At 44.5% G+C, this 27,054-nt stretch overlaps 1 protein-coding gene across 1 annotated transcript; it reads right to left on the reverse strand.

Moving 5' to 3' along the window:
• Positions 1-1,450: 1,450 nt before the first annotated feature.
• On the reverse strand, positions 1,451-26,751 carry abcb6a (ATP-binding cassette, sub-family B (MDR/TAP), member 6a). The gene is made up of 20 exons (XM_036545098.1): positions 26,591-26,751; positions 24,916-25,433; positions 23,358-23,495; positions 21,651-21,837; positions 20,351-20,443; positions 19,695-19,887; positions 19,455-19,576; positions 19,248-19,357; positions 18,889-18,954; positions 18,650-18,775; positions 18,289-18,365; positions 17,801-17,864; positions 17,087-17,172; positions 16,827-16,884; positions 16,227-16,331; positions 7,243-7,417; positions 6,966-7,078; positions 6,556-6,650; positions 4,203-4,271; positions 1,451-2,662 (listed from the first exon to the last, which is right to left on the reverse strand). The coding sequence occupies exons 2-20, from the start codon at positions 25,429-25,431 to the stop codon at positions 2,512-2,514; spliced, it is 2,544 nt and encodes an 847-aa protein (XP_036400991.1). The 5' UTR covers positions 25,432-25,433; positions 26,591-26,751; the 3' UTR covers positions 1,451-2,511.
• Between the last annotated feature and the right edge of the window lie 303 nt (positions 26,752-27,054).

Here is a 27,054-nt window from a genome sequence, read left to right on the forward strand (position 1 = left end):
GTTATGAGACATAACTTGTAAATTTGGTTGACATAATTTGCAAAGTAGTCCATAAATAATCACACATGAAAAACATTTCAAAATGACATGTTTATTTTTTTATGTAATAAATAAAACCTTTTAAGCTGACAAGTATTCATAGAACCTAGCTTCGAAGGCAGCAGAAAGAGTCATTGTAGAGTGTCAAATTGAACCTTTAAGAGCAATACTTCTGATAGCCTGACAAATGTTCCCTTTCAGACAAAATAGGCAACCTGAAACGCACAAGAGCAATTATCCATTAAAGAATGAACAGTCAATGAAAATCAGAAAATCAGAGGCCACTCAAGAGTCCTGTGGTCTCTTCCCAGCTTATTATAACCTTACAAAATTTTACCAAATTATTACGATAATCCTCTTGTGATGTCAGTGCATCATTTAACAGCTTCGACAGGATGTACACACTGCCAATTTCATTGGCAGTTTGCTTGTCAATCACCATTACACGTCAAGCGTCTGATTGACTGACAGTTTCTAAAGCAAATATTTGGAGAGAACTTACCAGAAAGAGTACATGAAACAATATTCAAACCACATCCATATCAATCTTTTTTGCTGACTTTTTGCTGACATCACTCCCTCTGTAAATGATCAAAATGCAGCCCCATCTTGTCCCATCCCTGAGACTAAAAAGACAAGTGCTTTGCCCCAAGTAGCTGTAAGAAACCCTATATTCATTTCCCATTCTTATTGAAAAGAAATCTATAAATATATGAATACTACTTTTGTGCTGACATTCCCTTTGCAGCTATTTGAGGACCTACTTATTAAAGGTATATAATGTAAGTCACTATAATTATGTACACTTCCACACTCCATGTTGCCTTTGTAGAGCGAGGCAGGAACACGAACACTGAATAGCACATTTCGAAATGTCTACAACAATGTTGCCACTCCCACTCTTCAACATAAAGAATGCGGAAAACCTCACAACAGAAGGTCCATTCCCAAACGAGAGCTCCTGCTTTCCTCCTAACCTTGATGTAGGTGTGATAAATGACCCAGTCAAAGGTCAGGGGTCAAGGCTGAGGAGGAGTCATTGTCGACAGACATCACAGGTCAAAGGATGCCTATGAAATATATATGTGTGATTCCTGAAAGCATTCTGACTATACACCGAGACACAATTCTAAGAAAGTCCTTCACAATCCTCCTCCCAGAGGCCTACTGCATGCTAGCTACCAGTCATACCATACTGTACTCTAGACTCCCTCAGATAAATTGATTATTAGAAATATCTCCTTCACTGTTACGTTTTAATCCTTGGAATGTTGCAAAGGGTATATTTAGGCAACTCTATATGTCAGTCTATCTGAAACTAAATTTTGCAAACCTTTTATTTAATGAATCTCAATAGCCATCGAATAAAATGTATATAAAATACTTAAAACACCTACAACACTGACTCTCCTGTCACTCAGCATTATATAGTACAACATAGACAGTGATTCCTTTATATTCCTTTATACTTATGATTGATCTACAATTCAGCACTCACCTGAACATGCCTGAGACATTTTGAGTACTGTTGCACAAAAAAAGACAGCCATGTTCAGGCTGGACTGTATTGCTCTCTCAACAATTATTCTTAAATCTAAGAACTAATTGCACTTCTTAATTGACAGACTGCTCAAAGCGTAAATTTCCCTAAATCATCCTTAAAACGATTAAGGAAAAAAATAAAAAGCCTGACCAAGGCCCAGACTGTAGTCTGTAGTCTGTAGACAGACACCACCCACAGTGGGTCTCTAGGAGTAGGAATGAGACATCTGAACCGAAGAACTGTGGTACAAAATGCTGACTGATTCTTCCCTTCTCCAGAAAGAAACCAAATAATGCTTTTTGCATTATTGCCTCATTTAGTTATATTTGAAAGCTAAGAGTAAGCAACAAAATTCACTTTTTGAGGAGTTAAAAGTCTTAATTCAGATAGACAATGCTGAACAAGGGACTAAGAGATCTTACCCTCCTCAGGTTTGCCTTCTAAAGTGCACAGCTTCTCAGGACACCACTATGGTTGTGGAACATGTTCAGCTTGGCTCAAAAATGAAACCTTTTTATGGTTTTCTCCTCACAAACCAAACAAAATGAGACAATCAAATGTGCCGCTCAACAAAACGATCAAGAACACACTGCTGTCTTCTAGATCAAAGACCAGAATACATTCAGGGTATGCATCTCTCCAGAATAAAATGCAGTTGTATATATTTGAGGGATCCCAAGACAAAGCAGACAAGGTTAAGACCTCATCTTTAAAAAAAACTGGCTTAATAAGAACATGGTGAACATATTTCAAAATCATACAAAACACCCAATAAATACATGATAAAACATTGATCAAAACATAACGGACGCAATGACAAATCTCAAAACTAGTCCAAACAACTTCTCAGTAGGCACCTTGTCAGTTCGAAATATACAGAAATCAACCTGCGTTTTCCCCTCCTCAGTCCTGGCCACTGCTACTCCCGTTCAGTGACTCTTGTGGCCTGCAGCTGTCTGCAGTTTCTCGGTCTGGCGGTCCTTGGCCTCTGTATCTGAGGCCGAGTCTGACTCCAGGGCTTGCTGCTGCTTCAGCCACATGTCGGCGTACAGACCACCCTTTGCCAGCAGCTCATCATGCCTGGAAGAGAGGGTGAAAAAAAGCTCTTTCCTTACAATGAAACATCACTTCTACAACCTTAACTCCACTTCCTGTTTACTTGCCCTGTCACACTTGTTCCCGTTTTAAACTGCCAAAGTTCACTCGAGGTAAAGTTCCCTCAGTCACAATGTACTGCTACCCAACACAAAAATAAGTGCTATGTGCAAATCTCTGTGTGCCTGTCACTAAAGCCATGCAAGTTCTCTCAGCTCACAGTCTTGGAAAAAAGCAGACCTCTCTCCTTTTCAAATGAATAATCCAAGCAGGAGTTATTAACATGGATGCAGGGATGTACTGGGAAGGCTTTAAATTCTGGACTTAACAGCTAAATAAATAAAACCAAGAGACAGCCTCAGGACAGGAACAAAAAGTCGCTATTCAGACCGCCTCCTCTAAAAGCATCTTGGTGCCCCACCCTTCCCTCGTCACCACGGCCCCGTCTCTTCCTGCGTGTGCACCCCTGGCTGCTGCTGCTCCTCCAGGTTAAATGTCTGTGCGTTGTGCTTGTGCCTCACTGTCAGTCAGGGCTGAATGGACCTGGTGTGGGGTTACACCACAGAGGCCCGCAGGGACGTATGCCGGGGCTCGTATATCAAAGGCCCAATCGCACGGAAGCATACTGCCGGCTCAAGTGTGCTGTTTACACTGAGCTCAGCCGGGCCAGATAAATGGGCAGGAGCCATTAGCTGTGGGGGGGTGGGGGGGCTTGCACCTCGGGGCTGACGAGGAGACGGGTCCGGGGAGAGTGATCTGTATGGTCGCTAAAAAGCACACATCCTGTCTGAAGATGAGTGCAGACGCAGACAGCCCCTGAGGTAGGCACTGATCCACTGATAACAGCATGATGGCACTCAGGATACTGATTTCACCCCTGTTTCCCAGGCAGGTCTATAGGTAGGCCTCTGGAAGGTTTCCTTTTGAGGAAGCCGGAGGCAATCATGTGCGCATTCAATGAAACGGTTTTTCTTTGATTTCACATCTATACGCTTTTACGGTTCATGTCACTTTGTGTCACCCGAATACTGGTGATCCTCAGACTGTTGAACGTACAGTACCAGTCAAAACTTTGGACAAACCTGATTAAGATAATGGGAAACATGCATTCAAAGACATTTAGATTGAAGGCTTATGCTTAAATGCGTGAAATTCCATAGACAAAAATAAATAATGAAGTTGATGCCTATGTAATTTCCTTCCAAAAAAACATTTAACTTAAAATATTTTCTGGCTATTTTGAATAATCTAAAACACAAGATTGTTTTGATTTGTTTTTAACACTTGTTTGGTCACTGCATAATTCTGTTGGTGTTATTTCATAGTTTTGATGTCTTTACTACTATTCTAAATTGTGGAAAATAGTAAAAACAAAGAAAGTAAAGTGTGTCTAAACATTTTACAGGTACTGAAAAGACTACACTGAACCAGTCTGAAAAACCTCTTTGAATGAATGCCTTGGAAACAGTAACTGAGTGAGATGTTTTATCGTTTTTTTGCACCTGCCTGACTCGTTGATACTCACCGCCCTCGTTCTGCAATCTGGCCTTCATTCAGAACCAGGATCTGATCAGCCCCGATGATAGTGGAGAGTCTGAAACACACAAACAGCGTCCTCAACAAGACCAACCAGGAAGTCATCTTTGAACATAAAACTCCTGATGAGCGTTGTAAATGCAGTGCCTAAAACTACAACACCTAATACACAGGAACATCAAGGTATATTAACTCACAGATAAAGCAGTCCAGAACCTGTTTAAGTGTTGATATGAAAGTTAATAGCAACAAAAGTACAAGTAATTGCATTTTTGTTGGAGACTGATCGGACAGTAAGAGGGACATTTAATTAGCTAAACTGCTATTTCCACAACTATCCGGTTTAATTTAATCTCATAATGGTTTTGGTGACTGACAACACTGACTTTTTTTGACGAGTGCAAGGTTTAAATGTTCCCGTTTCCTCATCAGGTGTTCCTTAAGAGTACTTGCAGATTAAAGGGACAGCTCTTTTTGATATAGAATGAGGGGTTAATGAAGTAATGTGGTTAATTAGTGGTTCTCTTGTGTAAACCTCTATTGTACTATATTGAACTTTAACTCAGCATGCTATTTCATTATTAAGAAAGAACAAAAAAGTGCTAACATACTTGCATAGAACCAATCTAGTACCCTTCACATGATGTACCCATACCTTTTCACTTTGATATCTATTCTTATTATTCATAATATAATGACTAATAAAACAATAAACTGAGTACTATTCATAATTATTACAATACTGTTAAGATCTGGTACCTCACAGGGAACATCATATCCCCAGGACCCATCATTTGAATTGAAACATTAGAGCAGGTTAGTCTGTGGGAAAGATGACTCACAGATTAACGTGGGAGTTGTTTTTGTCATGAAGGGTTCACTTGTGTAAACCTCTGCTCTAACATCAACGCCTGTCTTCTGTGTCTTTAACCCAAGAGCCTCTGAAGACAGTCAGGAACCCGAATTTACACTGACCCAACAGCTTCGTTCTCAAATGGAAATCCCACTAGTTCTTAAGTTACACGTCTGCACCACAGTATCAAACAGGGCTAAGAGTTTGTTTTACAGTAATTTTACTCATGCACAGTCACTCCACACCCTCCTCCAAACCCCCCCCCCCCACCACCCCGACTCCCCTCCTCCTGTAAACCACACCCCACCTCTTCTCCAGGCCACCTCCTCACCCCTACCCACTTCATCTTCAAACAAAGCTAGGAGACTTTATTGATCATTCTCTCCCCCCCCCTCCCAGATCAAAGAGCAGCTCAGAGCCCAGAAAGCTGCATGGGATCAAAGCGCAGGGGGCGCTTGGATCAGGATGTGTTTACAATGTTCTTTTTGAAGAAAAGACAAAGGGAAAAAAAAGGATACAGAGAGATAGGGAGGAGAAATGCTCAGGCTGTTGGCGGTTAGTGTCAAATGCGTTCAACCTTCTCATAAAAATAAAACGCGAAATAACACCTCGCTAATAACCTGCAGGCACACACATGTTTTCCGTTGAAGTGCCAGACTTGCGTTGAGGACTCCAAGTGAAACGGTGTCGAAGCTGTGTGTAAAATATTAATGAACTTTCTTTAATGACTGACGCTGATGAAGTCATAACAGTGAGAACTACAAAATCAGAGGCTGGGCTTGGCTGGGTACATTCCGTTACAGACAGCTCCGAGTTTCTTCATACAGTACCTAAGCTAAAGACATATCCACGCATGCCTTGTTCAACACATCAAACACTCAAGACTTTGCATCAACCTTTCACGGTGGTGCAAGGACAAGCACTTCAATTTAATTAGCAGTGAAGATCTTTAACAACAACAATAAAGATCCAGAGATGGTATCCTTGAAGTCTCCATCAATAGATGATGTTATCTGTCAGATAAAGCTGGGGATTTAAAGCAGTTAAGTAAGTGATTTCTATTTGTATTCCTTTTATGTTTTAATGCTCTAGAGGCTGTAGGATTGTCTGGCAGCACTGACGACTTGAAAATGTGTCTTTTGTAACTTTGTCTAAATTTGTTTTTTCCTTCCTGTTCATTTTAAAATCACCTTGGGTGGTTCTATACAAAATAGAAAGAAAGATCTGAATCAATCAGGTCTGAGTAACTGGCCTGGTGTACGCATGCCACATATAAATAAGCACTTTCCCCAGGGTTCATTTTCCCACTTCCTGATGACCTTGTAGAGGACACACAAAATGAATGGTAAACCGTAGATCATTGGTCAGAGGACAACCATAGGGGCTTCTTAAGGTGGTGTAACTAAGAGCTGTGTGCATCAAAATGCGGATGACCTCATCCCTTTGAGGACCAGTTCTCCCAACCACAATGCTGTCCCTGGAGCCTTACCTGTGCGCCACCACGATGGTCGTCCTGTTGGCGCACACCTTGGCGAGGGACGCCTGGATGTTGCGCTCTGTCTGTGTGTCCAGGGCGGACGTGGCCTGCGAGGAGGGAACATCACAGTGACAACCCACTCCAGACAGAGGCGCATTCAAAGGGGAGCGTTATGTTCTACTTTCTGAGTCCCTAAAAGTACAACCTCATTGACTGACATGACTGATAAGACATGGCAGCAGTGTGGCACAGTGGTAGGGAGAAGGGCTTGAAAACAAAAAGGTTGCCAGTTTGATTCTCTGCTGGGGCACTGCTCCTGCACCCTTGGGCATGGTACTTGCCCCACAATTGCATCAGTAAATATCCAGCTGTATAAATGGACAACATGTGGAAAAAAAACTGCTTCCTTTGCACATGCTAACCTCATCCAGCAGGATGATCTGAGGTGCCTTGAGAATGGTCCGGGCGATGGCCACCCTCTGCTTCTCTCCTCCACTCAGCTTCAGGCCCCTCTCGCCCACCTGGGTGTCATACCCTGAGGGGTGACAGTGACAGAGACAGTGTCAGCAATGCCACACCCATCTCCACAGGTGCTATGGAAAGCCAGTTGTACATACATATTTCAGAGATCCTGTACAACTAAAACCAGCTCTAAAATCAATAATGTAGGATTTAACGAGCATTATGGAAGCTGCATACCTTCAGGGAAGGCCAAGATCTTGTCGTGGATGTCTGCCGCCTGGGCAGCCACCTCCACTTCCTGGTCGCTAGCGGTGATACGGCCATAGCGGATGTTGTCACGGATGTTGTCATTGAAGAGAACGGTGTCCTGGGGGACCACGCCGATGTGTGCCCGAAGAGACGACTGTTTCACCTATAACAGGGACAAGGACAGACAGACAGACTGAAGACTGACAATTATCATCTGCCATTTCTGAATCTGGCTGACAGGTTCATGTATGTCACCAAGACCACTTCAGGCAACTGAGGAACAATCAAATCAAACTCCTGCAAAGACCAATGAAGTCCCAACAGGTGCCATGAAGACAGATACACACTTTCAGAAGGCTCTCTGCTTCAACTCTCAAACATAAAGCTAAATGTAGGGAGAAAAGGAGAGCTTGAGAACCCTGAAAATCTGAAGCCCAATTATGACGCATGATGACAAAGTTGTAACGGTGCACTCGCTGGCTGGGAGTGTTAAGAGGGGTGTAAAGGTAGTTCCCTGCCGAGATCCAAAGGTTGGCAGACGCTGTAGGGTAGCGCCAGGTGACATCAAGGGCTGAACACAGAGGGTGGTGAAGGGCGGGGCTGGGCCACAAGGCTGCAACAGCTGCACTCTGCCTCCCTCTCTCCCTTTCTCTCCAGCAGTGCCTGCTGTACTACGGCTTCATCGCATTCCACTTAGGCCCCAGAGGAACAGGAAGGAGTACGATGCAAAGGACAGGCAGGCCACTATGATGAGCCGAAACAGAGCACTTCCCGACTCACACAAAACGCTGACAACTGCAGGTAGAACACAGAGGAGCATCACTGACAGTGTTCTGTCCAGGCTTCTATAGACACACAGAGGCATAGACAGAACCCTGAGGAGCGTAGATGGAACACTGAATGGTAGGGGTAGAACACTGAGGAACGTAGATGGAACACTGAATGGTAGGGGTAGAACACTGAGGAATGTAGATGGAACACTGAATGGTAGGGGTAGAACACTGAGGAACGTAAATGAAACACTGAATGGTAGGGGTAGAACACTGAGGAACGTAAATGAAACACTGAATGGTAGGGGTAGAACACTGAGGAACGTAGATGGAACACTGAATGGTAGGGGTAGAACACTGAGGAACGTAGATGGAACACTGAATGGTAGGGGTAGAACACTGAGGAACGTAGATGGAACACTGAATGGTAGGGGTAGAACACTGAGGAACGTAGACGGAACACTGAATGGTAGGGGTAGAACACTGAGGAACGTAGATGGAACACTGAATGGTAGGGGTAGAACACTGAGGAACGTAGATGGAACACTGAATGGTTAAGGGTAGAACACTGAGGAACGTAGATGGAACACTGAATGGTAGGGGTAGAACACTGAGGAACGTAGATGGAACACTGAATGGTAGGGGTAGAACACTGAGGAACGTAGATGGAACACTGAATGGTTAAGGGTAGAACACTGAGGAACGTAGATGGAACACTGAATGGTAGGGGTAGAACACTGAGGAACGTAGATGGAACACTGAATGGTAGGGGTAGAACACTGAGGAACGTAGATGGAACACTGAATGGTAGGGGTAGAACACTGAGGAACGTAGATGGAACACTGAATGGTAGGGGTAGAACACTGAGGAACGTAGATGGAACACTGAATGGTTAAGGGTAGAACACTGAGGAGGGCTGACGGAAGACTGAGGAGTGTAGCTGTAACACTAAGGATCACAGACATGACATTGAGGAGCATGGGGAAAACACCGAGGTGGGCAGAACGCTTAGGGTTGGACGCAGAACAGAGAGGAGAGCAGGCAGACACTGGGCGGGTCAGACAGAACACTGAGAAGCAAATGAGTAAACGCTTCCCTATACATGGAGCTGCAATTGCTGGTTCTTGGGAGGAAGTCTTTGGAGGTGAAGATGTGGGCAGTCTGATGATAATGTGAAATCACTACATTGCCCCTCTCACTGGTTACAAATGGACTTCAGGAACTCTTGCTTTTTACAGTCTAACATACTGATTCACCTATAGGATGAGCAGTGCACCCCCATGTGTTCATCACTATGCAGATATCTCCATAGCTGGCACTTAAACAGCATCTGTGTAGGCAAAATCGTGCCCACAAAATCCTCTGTGACATTATAAATAATATCATTACACTAACAACATCAACGTCCTACGTTTGGATACTTTTCACATTTTCAGAAGCGTAAAACAGATGGGCTGTTTCTAATAAGCACCTTTTGATGTGATGGCCCACCTCTCCCCCCGTTCAGCACTGCATGTGTTGTGGTGATGTGGGACATGCTTCCAGGACTGTTGAGCCACACTGTACATACAGTGCACTACTGACACACGTGCTTAAACAACAAACTCATGGCAGAATAAAACTGTCACCTTTCCAGGTTTTTACTTTTTTTTTTTATCTTTACACTCATGCAACCTTTACTAGTACCCTGACCATATATTTAAGGTCAATGCAGTCCTCTTCATTCATTACCTACTATAGATGTCAGTTTTCATGTCAGCTGGTACACTCATACTATACATATACCACATGAACAAAAATAAATAGGGGTGGATGAAAATAGACTGAGAGAGAAATTTCTTGGCACTCGACAGCACAGCCTCACTGTCCTCCATAGGCTCTCGCACTTGCTAAGGGTCTACCAAGGACAGACCCCTCTCTCTTTACACTGAAACATCTCTCTGCCCTTTAAGTGTATTCATTGCTGTGGAGAAACTGCCTGTCTCCACAGTGAAACAGGCTTTAGGTGGGCTGCATTTGATGTTGGCTCCCCATAAACATGAAGAAACCTGTGACTGTGCACCACAGTCTAAAATCAGAGGTTATCCCCTCTTTTGACAAGCGTGGTGCTGAGGCTCCTTATCTACAGTATCGATCGAGAGGCAAAGGGCTCGCTCAGTTGCCACATTTCTTAAGCTGGAATAAAGAAACGCCACACACGGTCAATATCCAATTAACCTGCGATTTCCAAAAGAGATTACAACAGAAGACAAATGGGTCAAATGCAACCATTCTTACGCCAACAGCAAGAACTGATGGGACACTAGCGCAGTTATGTACTATACAGGGTGCTGCTGACAGAGGTGATCCATTACAACCTTAACTGCCCAAACACACAAAGCACTGCACAAGGATAGGGCCTTTAAAAACACCAAGCAGCACAGGGGTCTTGGTTCTACACATACTTCAGCAGTGAATTTGTGAGAAATCTTTGGTCCCTGGCAGAAATCACCAACGGCGATCTGTGCGGTGTTAGGACCCAACTTTTATGTGTGGCCTTCCCACTTCTAACGGCCAGCTGGGGAATCAGATTTTCCATTGAAGGCCTCGGTGTGTGTGTGTGTTTTTAAGACACTTAATTCCTCTTCTTTTCATTCCCTCCCAGGGCCTCTTCCCTCAAAGTCAATGTCTTTATCAATTAATTAACATCAGACAGAGCTGGGCAAGATGGGGCCTACAGAAAAGCAAATGAAAAACAAATGGGCTCTACAGAGCTCTTCACAAACAGGTCATCTGCCTCTTTTGAAGCTTTTTTCTTCGATAGACTTGGGCACGCTTTGATTTTATTTCCTGTTATTATTCACATTAATGAATGACTTATTAATTAAAGACTAAAGATTGTTAGTTGCAAACTAATGCTGATGGTGCAAGCTGGTGTGCTGTGTAACATCCCTGATATACAGCAGAAGCCAAGACACCTTTGCTCACATGTAAGGCATTATAAAACACTATGACACATACATAATTTGGTGTAAGAATAGTCCCCCTGATCCTCCCTTTGTACACTGTTCATCCTTCATTTTATGATTTCACTGAAAAAAATGATCTGGCCTGCTGGTTTCAAAATCTGTCAATGTTCACTGTCTGCTCAGTACCTCAAACTGCTATTCAGACCAGCTATGGATATTTTCAAAAGTGGAAACAAAAGCTACGAACGACCCATACGTTTATGACTCTTATGTTCCCAATTCTTTCATATCAACCTGACTTTGCTTGCCTTTGGCATTTCCCTTGGGGCAAAGACTTCAACTAGAAATGACTGACTGGTCTCTTCCAATGTGTCTACAGTTAAACCTGCGATAAGGAAGCAGCAGTGCATTTGAACACCCCTTTCAAGGCCACCCACACCTGTCCCACAAGGATGAGGGAAGTGTGTAATGATGTCATTTTAGGACATGCCCTCATCCTATGCTACACAAGAAGGGATGGCAGGTAAATGCAAATCTACACCCTCATATGCAATTATTCAGTCTGGAAAACCTACAACAAAACAATGGCAAAACTGTGCAATCTCTCTCGATACCTGGCAGCACTTAACAACACTTAAGACTACACAAATCTGCATTCAGTATATGAAAACACAGATCTATGCATATAATTCTTCTCCTTCACTGAGGTCAATGTTGCAGAGGATGGCAATGCTTCATAAAGAAAGGAAAAGTGGATGCATGTAGTCATAAAATGTAATAAAACCGAACGCATTTGGCGAGAGCCATCCTTTGGTTTCTAGGTCTGCGTTTCAGACCAGATGTGCATATGCCAGGGCTGCAACCATTTAGTTTCCATGGACAGAAGGGCTCAGAAGTTAAAAAAAAAAAAAAACACACACATTACCCATGTGTGCCTAACCTGGACCAAATGTATGCAAAGCATCTTGTTTACATGAATCTCCACAGCCTGCTCTGCTTAGCACTTCACAGACCTGTTATGGACTCCAGTCCCCGCTCCCTCGGTTCTTTCCTAAATCAAGGGCTGCGTAATAAAGCGCAGCACCTCTCAGACGTGGGTTGAAATAGGGCAGCTCTCCGATACGCTTCCTGCTGTACTGGGGTGGAAGAACGTCAAAGCCTGATATATGCAGGCAATATCTGAGGGGTGGTTTCGCTACGGAACATCTGTGGAGAATGTAAAGAGCTATGGCTATCATCAATGTGCCAGTTATAGCCACTTGCACTCAATCTGTCCTGAGGGAGAAAAGGCAGGTTGAGAACAATGATGAGCCTTAGTGTGGAGCATTGTCAAGGATTACCCCAGTGCTCTTACACACAACGCTCTCTCCCCTCACACAAATACAATTCCCTATCCCCTTACACAAACACACTGCCCTCTCCCCTAACACAAACACACACACACTTCCCTCTCCCCTCACACAAACACACACACCCAAAAACACACTGTCCTATCCCCTCACACAAGCAGACACACCCACAAACACATTGCCCTCTCCCCTCACACAAACACGCTGCCCTCTAACCCCACACAGACTCACCCACAAACACACTGACCTCTCCCCTCAGACAAACGCACCCTCACACACTCAAACTGCCCCCTCCTCACATAGACACATACTGTCTCTCTGTCTCTGTTCCTCACACACACACACACACACACACACACACACACACACACACACCAGTTATTATCCCACCTAAGGACTCTATATTCACAAACAGCTACCTGGCCAGCTATGGCTTGTATCCCCACAAGCTAGATATGTTCTCCTCCACATTCCGTATTAAGCATAAATGGACAGAGTTACTTTCCTACCTGTCACTATATGGAAGCTACTGTGAACCACTGAACCAAGGGAACCTTCCACATTTTTGACCAGAGCAGTACAGAGCAGAGCGGAGGGTCGAGGGTCCTCCTCCACCCAGCCGTTTAGCCACGCTGCCGGCGTGGGTGCGCCGCGGAGAGAGCGGGACAGCAGACGCACACGTGTGCGGAGCCAACATGTGGCCTGTCAGCGGCCTGCATGGGAGCTCCCAGCCCCGCCTCCTCCGCGCACATCGCTAACAACATCAATGAGGCCCAGCAGGCTGCCCCTTCCAGCACCATGCCAAACAACTTTGATTCCCCACCATCAAAAGGCCCCGAGTAATTCCTTTGAAAGGCAACGTTTATGACCCTCCGACGTTCTTATATAAAAATGTTAAATATTTCACGCTCCTTTCATCTCCGGCCTCGTTAGCGTGCCGCTCCGATCTCTGACCTGCCCCCCCTATTGTTTCTGGGCCGCCATTTATCTGCAACAGTCTCGGAACCGGCTGCTTGCTGGGGCTGTTTCAGACGGACGCTGTTCTCACACCCAGTGAGTTATGGGGCTCAGTTCTGGAAAAGCATGCCTCTAAAACAGGGTCTTATCTTCACATCCCAAATGACTATTTTCATCCTAATACCACCAGCAAACCCCTTCAAAAGAAATATGTCACCGCACCTCCTCTTCTCTGACCTCCTTTACGACACGCGTCTGCTTCACCACGTAAGTCACAGACAGGATAGACCACATCGTGTTGTGAAATAATTACTTAAACGACACATCAAAGCTTCATATCACGCACTCTCTGCTGGCCTTTTCGCAGGGAGTATGTTGACAGACCTCTTTAGGGGATGAATGTGATCCCATGTGGGCAGCAGCCCACTGAGGGGCTTTCTTCAGTGTCAGATGTTGGGCACCGTCAAGTCAACAATCCACTTTTCACAAACTAACCGCCACTAATTACATGAACACGCGTTTTAGTGTCCAAAAGCCTCTGGGATGTGATGACAAATGCCCAGGTCAGCCAGGTGCGTCACTGTGTACAACACTGTGAGCTCTCCTCTCTCCAATCGGCAGCAACGGCATTCAGTACTCCTGACTCCTCACACATACCATCATTCTAATATGTTTCAGTAACACAACACAGCCCATAAAAAGTGATGTAGTGACTCAACAAAGCAGCCGCCACCGCAGAGGCCAAAGTAAATACATAAAATGCAGCGCCACAAACACAATATCCTGTGATGTCCTGTGATTTACGGGAAGCTTTCAGTTTGACTACCCATGCAGGCCTCTCAGCTGTACTGTCACATTAAAAGCATTAAAGAGAAATGTGGCTGATGTGTGGAAGTGTTCAATGACAGTGAGCCAAGTATTCCAAAACACCCCCCCCCCCTCCCCCGCCACCAGCACGTCCTCCACACCCCGCAAAACCACCCTCGGCACCACCAACTTGACAACATGTTATTCACTCCCCACCACCTAAACCCACACCTCTTTACTGCTACAAAAACAAGTGCAATTACCACAGACCTGCAGCTAAAGGTTTTTTAGGTTTTTTTCCAGGAAAGGAGAGATGTGAGAGTTGGAAAGGGATCCGACTTACAGAGCCATAAATCCACCGAAATGAAAACATACCCGGGTGTGTAAACACAGCTCTTTCACTTGCGTGTCAACGCTAAACTCACTGCGTAATTTAGGCGCTTTTCAGCCTTGTAATTATAAAGCACAAAGTTCCAGTCTCTAATCTTCCATGACAGGTAGGTCTCACCGTAAACAATGGTCTCCTCACTCTCCATTTGTAAACAGATTTATGAAACTCTTCAGTCTTGCTGATGACACAGGTCTCAAGATGACAGTATAATCGTGTAATGTAACTGACAGAAGCAGTAAGTGATATCAGAAAATCGCAAGCCTGGAAAAATGTCCTCTTTTTTCCCCATTTTCCCCCATTATGATGCTTACATTGTAGTTGTCAACTGTACATGAAGCAAGCCTCACACCTAGTATCCGCCGCACTTGTACAGGAGGCAGAAGCACGCTGAGTAGACTGGCATGCAAAACCCTTGGAGCCCTGCCAATGCTGTACTCATGACAAAAGCGACACCCTGAGGTACCATGACTCCACAATTTCTGAATCAGAGTGGTATGTCTGCCCAGACTCCGATGATTCCTCAGCAACCAGCTCATACAGGGTGACAAGTGTTCTCACCGCACACTGACTCAAAGTTTCCCAGAAACATACATTACATTATTGGCATTTAGCAGACGTTCTTATCCAGAGCGACTTACATAGGTTACAGGTTTTTACAATGTTATCACTTTATACAGCTGGATATTTACAGAGGCAGTTGTGCGTTAAGTACCTTACCCAATGGTACAGCAGCAGTGCCCCAGTGGGGAATTGAACCGGCAACCTTTCGGTTTTGTGTTCTACTGCTTAACCACTATGCTACACTGCCACCCATGGCACGGTGATGGATTCAGAATTCCTCAAAGCTTCGAAACAGAAGCTGCCTCCCAAACTTAGCAATTCATTATTGGCCAGGCTTTCAAAATGATTTATGCACACGTGACACAGTGACTCTTCAACATGAGGGATGCTGTCTTGCCCCTCTCAGGTTTAGTTGAGGAAGCTCATGCCATTCATCAACCTGGCAGTAATTTGGACATGCAAAATAATCACAGCAGTAAAGCTTTGACAGTACTCACTACAGCGCTAACTTCGTTGTGAATTTCTCGCTGGACATGGCTATGTACAAGACTTTTTGCCTGGTATTACATAAAATAATGGAGTTGAGACCAATTTCAAAACTATGCTCAGAAAATAGAAATGGAAGATTTTGATAAATTATACATGTACACTAAATACAGACATCACACCAGACGGAAATGTTCTGGGAGCTGAATGAATCGGAAGCAGCTTCAAAGGCTAACCTGATTCTCACCATTTGATGTGGTGAGCATTTGATCTGAACACAAAAAAAGATTATGTCCAATTAAATTTTGAAAGGGAGTTCCCCCTCCTACTCTCCCTCCCCCTCCTCCTCCACAAGACAAGACAGAAACTCAACCAGGAAAAACAAAAAAGGTTTGTAGTCATTACTGGGTGGGATAATTACTTGAAATGTCAGCAAGCTACACTTTAATCAGTGTCAGAAAATACACACCCAGACAATTTAGTGAGAGAAATAATGAGCGATACCTCACTGATACATACAGAAGCAACACATCAGTCAAAAATTTTCAGTGCCTACCTGCTCTGATACCCTAAGCTCTGAGCAGGGCAACATTAATGGCTAAACTACACACAGTGACACAGGGAAAGTCTGACATGCCTGGTGCTTCCTCCAGGAACAGCCCCACTATTGTCAGTTGGCCCTCCACCAGCCCCACCCACTCACCTTGGAGATGTCCTGGCCATCGATGCGGATGCAGCCCCCGTGGACGTCATAGAAACGGAAGAGCAGTCGGATGATAGTGCTTTTACCTGACCCTGATTGGCCGACCTGGAAACGACCAACATGGACAGGTGAGACAGGTGGTCAAAAGTCACAGACTACAAATAAAAGCGCATTAGATCACAGCCCGCAACATTCATAGTGGTTAAGGAGCAGGATTCCGAACCGAAAGGCTGCCAGTTCGATTCCCCGCTGGGGCACTGCTGCTGTGCTCTTGGGTGAAGTACTTAACCCAGAATTGCCTAAGTAAACATCCAGCTGTATAAATGGGTAAAAAAAAACTGTAATCGATGTAAATCTCTCTGGATAAGAGTGCCTGCTAAATGGAAGTAATGTAAGGTAATGTAAAGAGCTTATTACTGCTTTTAGAAAATGCCAACAGAGAAACACTTCAGAAATGGATTGATGACTAGATTGAACCTCACGGAGCCCTTAAAAAACATCTCTTATCACAACTGCCATGAGCAACTGCCATGTGTGCGTTTCTTGCTCTTCACAAAAACACAGCTCGAAGGTTGGAGAACAGTGATGCATTGGACCTACCAGAGCCACAGTCTGGCCAGGCATTACGGTGAAGGAAATGTCCCTGAGAATCTCCTTCCTGCAACAATGAGATGCAACAGAACTAAATAATTAACAGAAAAGAGCGTATGTGTAGCAGCCAACATAGCAAGCACAACGACCTTGAAAATCTCTCCAAGACTTAAACATGACATTAGTAGAGCAAATCTGTCTCCATGTTAACAGAGTTTTCAGGTCATAAATGCGTGACAAATGAGGGTTCAGTTCCGGTGATGACCTACCCGTCAACGTAACTGAAATGCACATTCTCAAACTCCACCTTCCCCTGCTTGAACAGAAAGTTTCCTGCGTTGACATCATCCTTCACCTGGGGAGAGATGGAGGGGTGATATAGGAGATACCTGTGGAAAACTACCTGTGCGTGACCAGAACAGTGTGTGAGTGCCTGCGTGTGTGTGCGTGGGTCACCTCACGACCACCCTGAAGTTTCGATCAAAGTATGCCTCCACCTTGAGATGAGAGATGTGGTCACCCCTCAGCTACCCACCCAGACATCAAACTCTGGCAGCAGCTTTCCAAAGCAAACGCAGTGGAGAGATCTCAACATCCGGTAATTCCTTTGTTTTGATTCTTGCGCCCATTAACATATCAAGGGGAAATAAAGAGGCTTTGATTGAGGAGTGCTTTGCAGGATCTTGAGCGTGTGGTGTCTGAGGGAGTTTTTTCCACAGACGATCCCTGCCCTGGCCCAGTCTGAGGGCAGAACTGGAGCAGCTGTCTGCAATGCAACCCACCCTACTCCCCTCCAAAACACAGTTACAGCAGTGGGACAAACCTCTTCCTCATTGTATCAAACCAAATAATCATAGTGCGCTGTCTCAGCCTACATGCGCTACAAACCCAAAAACAAACTAAAAGGTTTCCTTCCTTCAATGAATCATTATAATGCTTACACAAAATTACACATGAGAGCCAGAAGAAAAGAAAATACTTACTTCTGCCTCCTCTGTGAAGAGCTTAAACATGCTCTCCATGTCAATGAAGGAATTCTGGATCATTCTGTAGAGACAGTGAACTCTGTTACATGGCAACTTTAGTGACACAACTTCTACACTAGAACATGTGCTTCTAGTGTAGCCACATATCCATCCATCCATCCAGGTAGACTTCTGATGTCACAGCAAACCCACTATACTACATTTGTCTCTCTTTTCCCTAACATCTCCTTTGTACTTCACCTATTAGTTACCATAGATACCAGAAAAAATGGCAATTTCCTGTTACCCCGTGTGAAACTCACTGCATTTCACATTAGATGTGAGGGCAGGCTAAAGCTGTTTAATTTGTCAGTTCTGTGCCTGATGCTTCATAAACACTGAATCCTGTGCGATAAACAATGTATAAACATTCATTTTAATGTTAAGGTTATTTCTCCGTTTGCATTGTCACTGTAGGAACACCTTTTTTGTCTCTGGCCTCTCACCTGTAGTAGGTACCGAACCAGTTGAGTGGGGTGTACAGCTGGATGATGTAAGTCCCAAAGAGAACATAATCACCCACCTGGGGAGGAGAGCATTGGAGTGAAACACAGAGAAGTGAAATTCTTCCGCACTCACGTACTGACTCATACTTCACTCACTCACAAACATGATGAGCATAAGCAAACAGCTACAAGGCTGAGATGAGCGAGAAACAGGCCAAGGAAGATGGTATCCGAGCACCAAAATGCTTCAGGAAGAAAACAAACGTTTACAAGGAGCAGCCTGAAAAAAATGCATCCAGAAAAAAAGAAAAAAAAGAGGACAAAGGGTATGACTACAGGGGTCTTGGGGTGAGGCATATACCTGGAACTTATTCTCCGTGACGAAGTAGGCACAGAGGAGTGACCCAGCCAGAAGTCCAGCCCCGATAATGACGTTCTGTGTCTGGTTCAGCAAGGCTAAGGAGGCATTGGTCTTCCACTCAGAGACCTGAAGGAGGAGAGACAGGGATAACTGTCAATACAACTGACAATTATATATATAGATACGCATGCCGTACATATGCTTTCAGATGATTTTGCCTCATGAGGTCTCCCTGGTACCTGATACTTGAGGATGGCATCCTGAAAGCGATTCACTTCGTAACTCTCTGCATTGTAGTATTTCACCTGGATAAAAAAGTGAGAAAACAGAAGAGCAGGGTTACAGGAGGTCAGCCAGGATTACCTTTCAGGTAATGTTTAATTCTATCTGATTGGCAGCTGCAGTGAATAATACTTCCTCTGTAACAGGGTATGATGTATTTGCAATAAACCCAGGGTAAGTGTTGCATTGAATGCGCCAAGCATATTCAAAGTCAGGGAACGTCAAAAATCTGCATGCCAAAACACACGCTCCGAAGTTTCCATTTTTTCCATAATACTGCCTAAAGTGCTATTCAAGGTTAGGCCTGGCTCAGTACCGTTTCAAAGTTCAGCAGGGAGTCCACAGCCTTGGACTTGGCATTGTTGTCCTGAGTGTTCATGTCACGCCGATACTTGGTCCTCCATTCCGTGATGATGACGGTAAGAGCTGGGGGGGGGGGGTGAGGATATGACCCGTTAGTAAGCAACACATGTCACATGGAGCCAGGTATTCTCCCTGTTTCCAGATCTACCATGCTACTCACTGAGGTAGAGGAACATGCAGATGAAGACGATGAGGCCAAACCAGGCGTTGAAGTAGGAGATGAAGTAGATGATGGCGATGACGATGTCGGCGATGGTGGGGAAGATGCTGAAGACGATGTAGCTGCGGAGACACGGGAGAGAGGCACAATGGCACGACGCTGACGCTAACCCAACCGCGATAGCATCTACCCCCGACCCACCAGCAGAGGGGGCTGAGGACAGGAAAGCAGGAGACTCACCTGAGCAGGCTGTTGATGGAGGAGGTGCCGCGGTCTATGCTGCGCAGCACGTCCCCAGTGCGTCTCCCCAGGTGCCAGCGCAGCGATAGGGAGTGCAGGTGGCCGAAGAGACGCACCTGGACCACGCGATTGGTGTACTGCTGCACCCGGATCCACATGAAGGAGCGCAGGTTACTGACAAACCCTGAGGCACCTGGAGGGAGGGAGGGAGAGAGAGAGAGAGAGAGAGAGAGAAAAGGGAGAGAGAGAGAGAGAGAGAGAAAAGGGAGAGAGAGAGAGAGAGACAGCGAGAGAGAGAGAGAGAGAGAGAGAGAGAGAGAGACAGCGAGAGAGAGAGCGAGAGAGAGAGAGAGAGAGAGAGAGAAAGAGAGAGACAGTGAGAGAGAGAAAAGGGAGAGAGAGAGAAAGAGAGAGAAAAGGGAGAGAGAGAGAGAGAAAGGGGAGAGAGAGAGAGAAAGAGAGAGAAAAGGGAGGGAGAGAGAAAGAGAGAGACAGTCAGAAAGAGATAGAGTCAGAGAGAGTCAGAGACAAGAGTCAGATCAGTTGATAAAAAAGGATGACCCAAGCACACCTTAATAATGATCAAACGCAGAGGCTCATGGGAAACCGAGAACATTCAGGTTAGAATGGTTACAGCAGTGTGTCTCCTGGCCTACCTGCTCCACCACCTTGCAGGAACTTGAGGAGGACATACACACAGACGGTGGTCGCCAGAGTCTTCCAGCTGGTTCCATCTGACAGCTCATTCACTGACGGAAAAGAGAGACGCACAAAGCATGTATTGTAACTACCAGATGGACAACAGAACTGCAAAACTTTCTATTGGGTTACAACAAAGAAAGTGAAAATAGTAATTACTGTACAACCCCAATTTCAACATAATCATTACCAGACAAAGTCTTTGCAACTGAGGTGCCACAATTGTATTCACAGGTACTTTAAGTAAAACTGCACAGGTGTACAAAGCTGCAATCTACCCTGCATTTGAGCTCTGTATTGAGGAAACTCAGTAAGAGAGTAACAGTGTTCTTTAATTCTACTTTGAACGTTTCTTAACACCTTCATAATACACTTTAGTCTTCATAAACACCACGTTTTCTACCATGGTTTAGCACTCTCTTGACTGTCAAACTGAAGATTCAGCTGATGATTTCACAATAACATGACATCATCGCTATGATTCAGAAAACCACAATCATACATCCTGAAGTAAAACCTTTTTTTCTCAAACAGCGTATCACCTTCTCCACTCTCCAGAAGAGCAGGCTAACAGGATGATGCAAAAGAGGAGCAGGGCGTGCACCTCAAAAACACTTGTTAGTTTCTAGCAACAACACCAATTTGTTTTGTTCAGTTAACCTAATAAAGGTATGGTGCATTATGGTAGTCATAGTCATCTCTGTATAGTTAAACCTAACTGCCACTTAACACGTGGCATGGGTTGTGTGACCTGATGTCCTGTACATTGCAAAGAAAACACAACCATATTTGTTATATCTACACATCTGTGAAGGATCTTAGTAACATTCCTACGGCCATACAGTCTTCCAAATTCATTTTCAATTATTAACTTTATAATATGCAGAATTGTAACACGTAATCCTTTAATCCATAATCCGTAATTCCCCTGTTTCTGCTTGTGCACTAAGTACTGCTATGTAACTGTAACACTAATGTTCCACTCTTAAGAAGTAGACCTGCTTCTACTTAAGAAATTGACCTCTTGGTAGTGTGGTTATCTGTGTGGCGTCTTTTATACGAAGTTGTTGACGCTATACCAACGGACCATCAATATGCTATCTTATTCTGCTCCCTGCTGTCCAAAACGGGTATTGCACGATGCACAGCACGTTTTAAGGCATAGATGCGATTCAGATAAAAGCACTACAACAAACTGGAATAGAGACGCAGGGCAGCTGGAACATTATTCCCATCGCGCTACGAAGATGAGCTCACCGATATTCTTGTAGTAGATGGGCACGAACACGTTGATGACCCGCTCCAGGCCCAGCAGACAGAGACAGATCAGCACCACGCCCTGTAAAAGGATGCTCCCCCGGGGCCACATGTAGGGCACGAGCAGGCGAACCTTCTTCCCGAAATCCTTCCATGTGGACTGGGACTCCGTCCCTCCCAGCAGTGGCTGCGATACACATTCAGAGGTTAGACTGACGGGATCAAGGGCACATAGCTGATATGAAATTACACCACAGAACAGAGCGCAAACAGGAGACCTCGGGTGGCAGTAGAACGTTTCAAATAATACAAATGGCTGATGACACTATGCCTTAAATTGCTTGTTTACACAGCTGATATACTCTTTGAATGCATTTTCAATAATTCGCTAATAATTGTTATCTTGAGTTAGTAGCAATGCTGGTATAAATTGATCCATAAATCGGTTCTAAAAACGTTGAGAAATACATGTTATGTGACAAACATATATAAACATCCGCTTTAAAAATCATGCATTTTAAAACACAATTGCACTATTATAACATAGTTTCACCAATTCGTTAACTACATCGGTCCCAAAACTTCGACACCTCACTATTCACGGCCTGTGGCTCAAATATCACCGCCAATGTCTACAGAAAAAAACTAGAAAACACCACACTGGCGTGTCGACATAACACAATATTATATAGACTGTTTACTTAATAAAATAAATAAATAAAATCGAGCGTTGTAGTACCTCTATCCTCAGCCTAAAAGATGAATCGACAACGTCATCCTTTGTTGAGAATTTGTTAGACATTTGACGTGTGGCACGAATTTCCGAAGCAGAGATCTATCACTGTTTCTCTTGCATTTCCCTCGACTTGTTTTTGCTCGTTGTAATAGTCAGTAAAAATGAATGTGGAGAGATTTTTCGAGGCTTTCGCTGTAAACCGCAGACGTCAGCGTGTTTCCCAGAGCGCGATTTCAAACGGCACTCTTCCCAAAATACATTCACAAAAGTACGTGCAGAGATAACGCCATTTGCTTGTGCCGAGTCCTCTGTTACATCTTAAAAGCGCATTTAGTTAAAAATAAATACATTAAAAATGAGGTTCACCCTAGCGCTTCAGCCAGTTAACCCAACTGTCAGACACTTCGAGTTGCATGAGTGTAGTTCATAATGTTAACATTCTGGCCGTTCCCTCTACACGAGCAAATATTATGCAAACATAAACATTTGAGTGTGAAATAAGGATTGGGCAAACTCCAAGAAAAACTTAACGTTAGCTTTTCTAATAAGATAAATCCATAAGAACGGAATATTGGGTTGCCTAAAACATAGAAACCCTACCTGCAGTTTAATACAGATTTGATCAAATTTAAACTGACACTTTCTTAAGGTATGTTCAAATATTCAAAGCATATCTATGACAAGCAAATGTCAAGGCAAAAAGGCAAGGAGACTGAAATGCTTAAAATTTTTTACATACAGCGTGGTTACAAAATCTGTAAAAACGCATTTATTTCAATACAGAATTGATTTCACATGTCAAAGGTTGCAGCTAACAAACTATTTTGCTCCTATCCGTTTAGCGGCATGTTTGCCTCTAATTTTCCTTAAGTGAACAATATTAACATGCAGAAAAGCAATGCATAAGACAATGCACACATTGCATGACAACCTGCACTTTGGACTTCTCTAAACTAACACAGGTGAGTTACCTGTCCATGCTCCACATCACGCTCATCCTCATTTATCAGCAACATGTACGGTCTCCGTGGCAACCCTGGAGCCTTCATGCCAATGATGAAGAGGGTCCCTGTGCCAATGTAACGGACCAACCAGAGAGCAAAGTCCACCTGGAGTAACACAAAAAGCCCCTCAACTTAGAACACCACAGGTGTGACTCATACCCACAACCACTCACGCTGGTGCTCAGATTGAGATATATCAAGATAAATCAGCATTCCACCCCTGTCCTCTGGAAGCTACAAATGGACATAATTGAAAAAAACTGCCCTAATGAGGACACAATTGCCTTCCTACTGGCCTCTACCTATGAATCAATAAAATAACTCACATTTTCTCGATAAAACACTGTTCTGTTTAACAAAAACTTTCAAGGTATCACTCATAATTCAGTAAAATGTGAGAACTGGTCAAGATTCTGAATAATTTTACAAGGGACTGTATGTATTACACAAATGGTCTCATTGGATAAACTTAAAAGCCGGTATCTCTGATGATCAATACCTGTCTAATAAAAAAATCAAATAAAAATAAATGGGCAGCAATTAAGTCTGTGCTGTGCCTTGCACTCCATTACTCATTAAACAAATTATTGCTACAGGCTCGTTATGGTTATTATACAGGCAAATGTCATGTTCATGGCACAATATTTCAGTGCTCTTCCTTTTACAGCTATTACAATGTCACTATGGTAACTTTCACTTTCCGGTGGAATGTAATACGCACATAGTTTACAGAAAATAAGTCACTGCCATGAAGGGTTTCAATACTCTAGCTGACCCTGGGTTACAGAACACATGATGTCACACTGCAGGAGACAAGGGCAGTAGAAACAGGGTAACCAACATGTTATTAACAACATTTTAACCTTGAGCTGAACCAGAAAGCAAAGAGAGGGGGGGAGTGGTTTCCAAGGAGGCTTTAGCCAACCGATAATGGAGAGGCATTCTATGGGAGGAGTCAGAAAAAAAGGGGAGGGGCGCTGAAGAATGAGATGTCAGCCTGTGACTCAGCAATATGATATGCTTATTCTCTGTCACGCTGTGTCCCATTGTGCTTTGTCATGGGATCCCACCCAAAGCCTGCCGCTCTCTTGCCCATTAAGGCAGGGTTAGCATTCCCCACATTGTTTTCCTTTTTTCAACAGAAACCACACCCTTAAAATGCATAAGTGAATTCATTTTGGTCATAATAATATATCATTCTGACAAAGCTTTTTCATGCTCATGGTATTGATGGCCATGAGAAACACTGCAAAATGTTTCTGATGTACACGTACATCTCAGCAAAGTGCACATTCAGCCTCATGTTCCAAATCCCTCTTGTCCCCGAATAAAACTGACAATGATGAGCTCAGAAAGTAGTCAACAGTAGCCTGACGTGAACCAGGAACAATCCATTGTTCCAAAGGGAACTGCTTCAGTTGAGAAACACCCCCCCCCCCCCCCCCCCCGTTTTTTGCGGACTAATCATGACACAGACTGACGTTACCCAAAAAAACAACCTGTAAAAACTGACTGTCACCCTTACCTGCTCTTGTGTAGTTCCCAGGCCCCACCACCAGAGGGGGCTGGCCCAGGAGACGAAGGCGAGGTTCTCCGCGGAGAACGCCACGGCCCAGAAGAGCAGCAGAACAGTGCTGTGGCCGCGGGTCCGATCTCGCACCAGAACCCGCCGGCGCTCCAGCCTGAGGAGGGCGATGGCCCAGGCCCAGCCCAGCACGGAGAGGCACCCATACAGCAGCACGTACCCGGGCAGTGCCCCGCCCCTTGCTGCCCGCCACGCCACGCCCCCGACGAACTGCAGCAGCAGCGCCGCCGACACGGCCAGCTGCAGCCCGTACAGCCGCGAGCGCGGGATGAACTTGGGCTCCATCGGCGTGCCGTAGCGCCGGTAGCACACGCAGTGGAAGGTGCCGAAGAAGAAGGACAGGGTGAGGAGGACGGTGGGCACCAGGGTGAAGTAGAAGCAGGGAGAGAGGCCCCCGTCCAGCCAGGCCTCGCGCATCGAGCCATCGCCCCCGCAGTAACTCCCCAGGACTGCCATGGCTGAACAGCACACACACACGCACACACACACGCACGCATGTACACATGCACGCACGCATGCATGCACACACACGCACACACACACACGCGCACATGCGCGCACACACACACACACGCACACACGCGCACGCACGCGCGCACACACACACACACATACACGCACGCACACATACACACACGCACACACACACACACATACACGCATGTGCACACACAAACGTGCACACACACACGCACACACACAAATGTGCACGCACACGCACACACACACCACATGTACACACACATGCACACACACACAGGGAGAGAAAAGTTTCGAGATCAAAAGTGTGTCACTGTTTTTCAATATATACATTTCAACATATACATTAAATGCAACTTAAGTGAAGTCCTGCACAAAGAAAGGATTGTTTCCTTATTTGGTGATGTCTACACACTTGGAATATAAAGGTTTTCTCTTAACGCATCTCCCTACAATGTTATGCATCACAACTTTGCCCTGGCAACCATCTCCGCTGCCTTGTAATAAAACACAAAAAGCTGCATAGCTTTGGACCACAGCTTCAACTCACATGTACAGCGTATTTAGTCTAAGTGTGTTTGGTCTGTTTACATGCCCCGAGTACAGTAAGCTGAGTACGTGATTCCGCCTGCTTCCTTTCTAATTCGGGCAGTGATCTTTCCCTGCCATTCTCAGTCTATGACTCACAACACGGATCTGCACTAGCTGAGAGGGGCTTCGCTAAATATCTCTCAGCTGTCCCATTCTGACAACGCAGGACATAATTCTGCTTTCACAGGCACATCATTCTGAAAACAATAACGACGTAATCGTTCCTGATCTGTGAAGCAGCGCTGACCACCGTGCACAGTAATAACACACAACATGCGACCCAAAAGCAACGCAGTTACACAATTACGAAGAGCTTTTCTTTAAGTTATTGGTGACATTAAGAGATAATCTGTCATTCGAAACCGATGATCACACAAATACTAATTGTTTTGGAATATAAAGCATGATGCAACGGGCAAAGCAATAACCAGGCAGATTATCTTATCGCTGTACACACCTTGCTAGCTATTGCAGTTATCAACAGACTTAGCCTGAACGCTAGCTAACAAATGTTTATATGTTGTTGGTATGCAGTGAGACTCACCTTCTCAAGAGATAAGTTATTTTAGTAAATCCTTCAATAAAACCGCGTCAGTCCTTTAAAAATGCATAACATCTATGTGATCCATTTAAACCCGGACGCAACATGAAAACGTGATAAGAAACATCTTGCAAAACGAGCGCGTTATGTGCCCTTTACTTTCAGTCCACCTTGTGGCCGGCGCCATCAATGACTCGGCAATCGACACTTACGCAACTTTCTAGTATGTTCCTGGGTCCTAATATCCACCAATTGTCTTATCCTGTCTTGTCTAGTCTTGTCATTCCTTAAGTAAAGAAAACACACAGATAAATGACTGTGTGATAAAACGATGAAGTCTCTTTTTTATGCACTGTAATAGTATGTTTCCGGTTGTGACGTTATTAGCATTGTAACGTGCAACGGATAAGAGTCCTATTATTATTATTATTATTATTATTATTATTAGTAGTAGTAGTAGTAGTAGT

The sequence above is a fragment of the Megalops cyprinoides genome, chromosome 14 (assembly GCF_013368585.1).
Source record: "Megalops cyprinoides isolate fMegCyp1 chromosome 14, fMegCyp1.pri, whole genome shotgun sequence".
NCBI lineage: Eukaryota > Metazoa > Chordata > Actinopteri > Elopiformes > Megalopidae > Megalops > Megalops cyprinoides.

Coding starts and splice junctions, on each gene's coding strand:
- abcb6a (XM_036545098.1), bottom strand. CDS start 25,431: ATGGCAGTCCTGGGGAGTTACTGCGGGGGCGATGGCTCGATGCGCGAG. Junction 23,496..24,915: donor TGGGAACTACACAAGAGCAG/GTAAGGGTGACA, acceptor GTGTTACTCCAG/GTGGACTTTGCTCTCTGGTT. Junction 19,358..19,454: donor CTGCATGTTCCTCTACCTCA/GTGAGTAGCATG, acceptor CCCCCCCCCCAG/CTCTTACCGTCATCATCACG.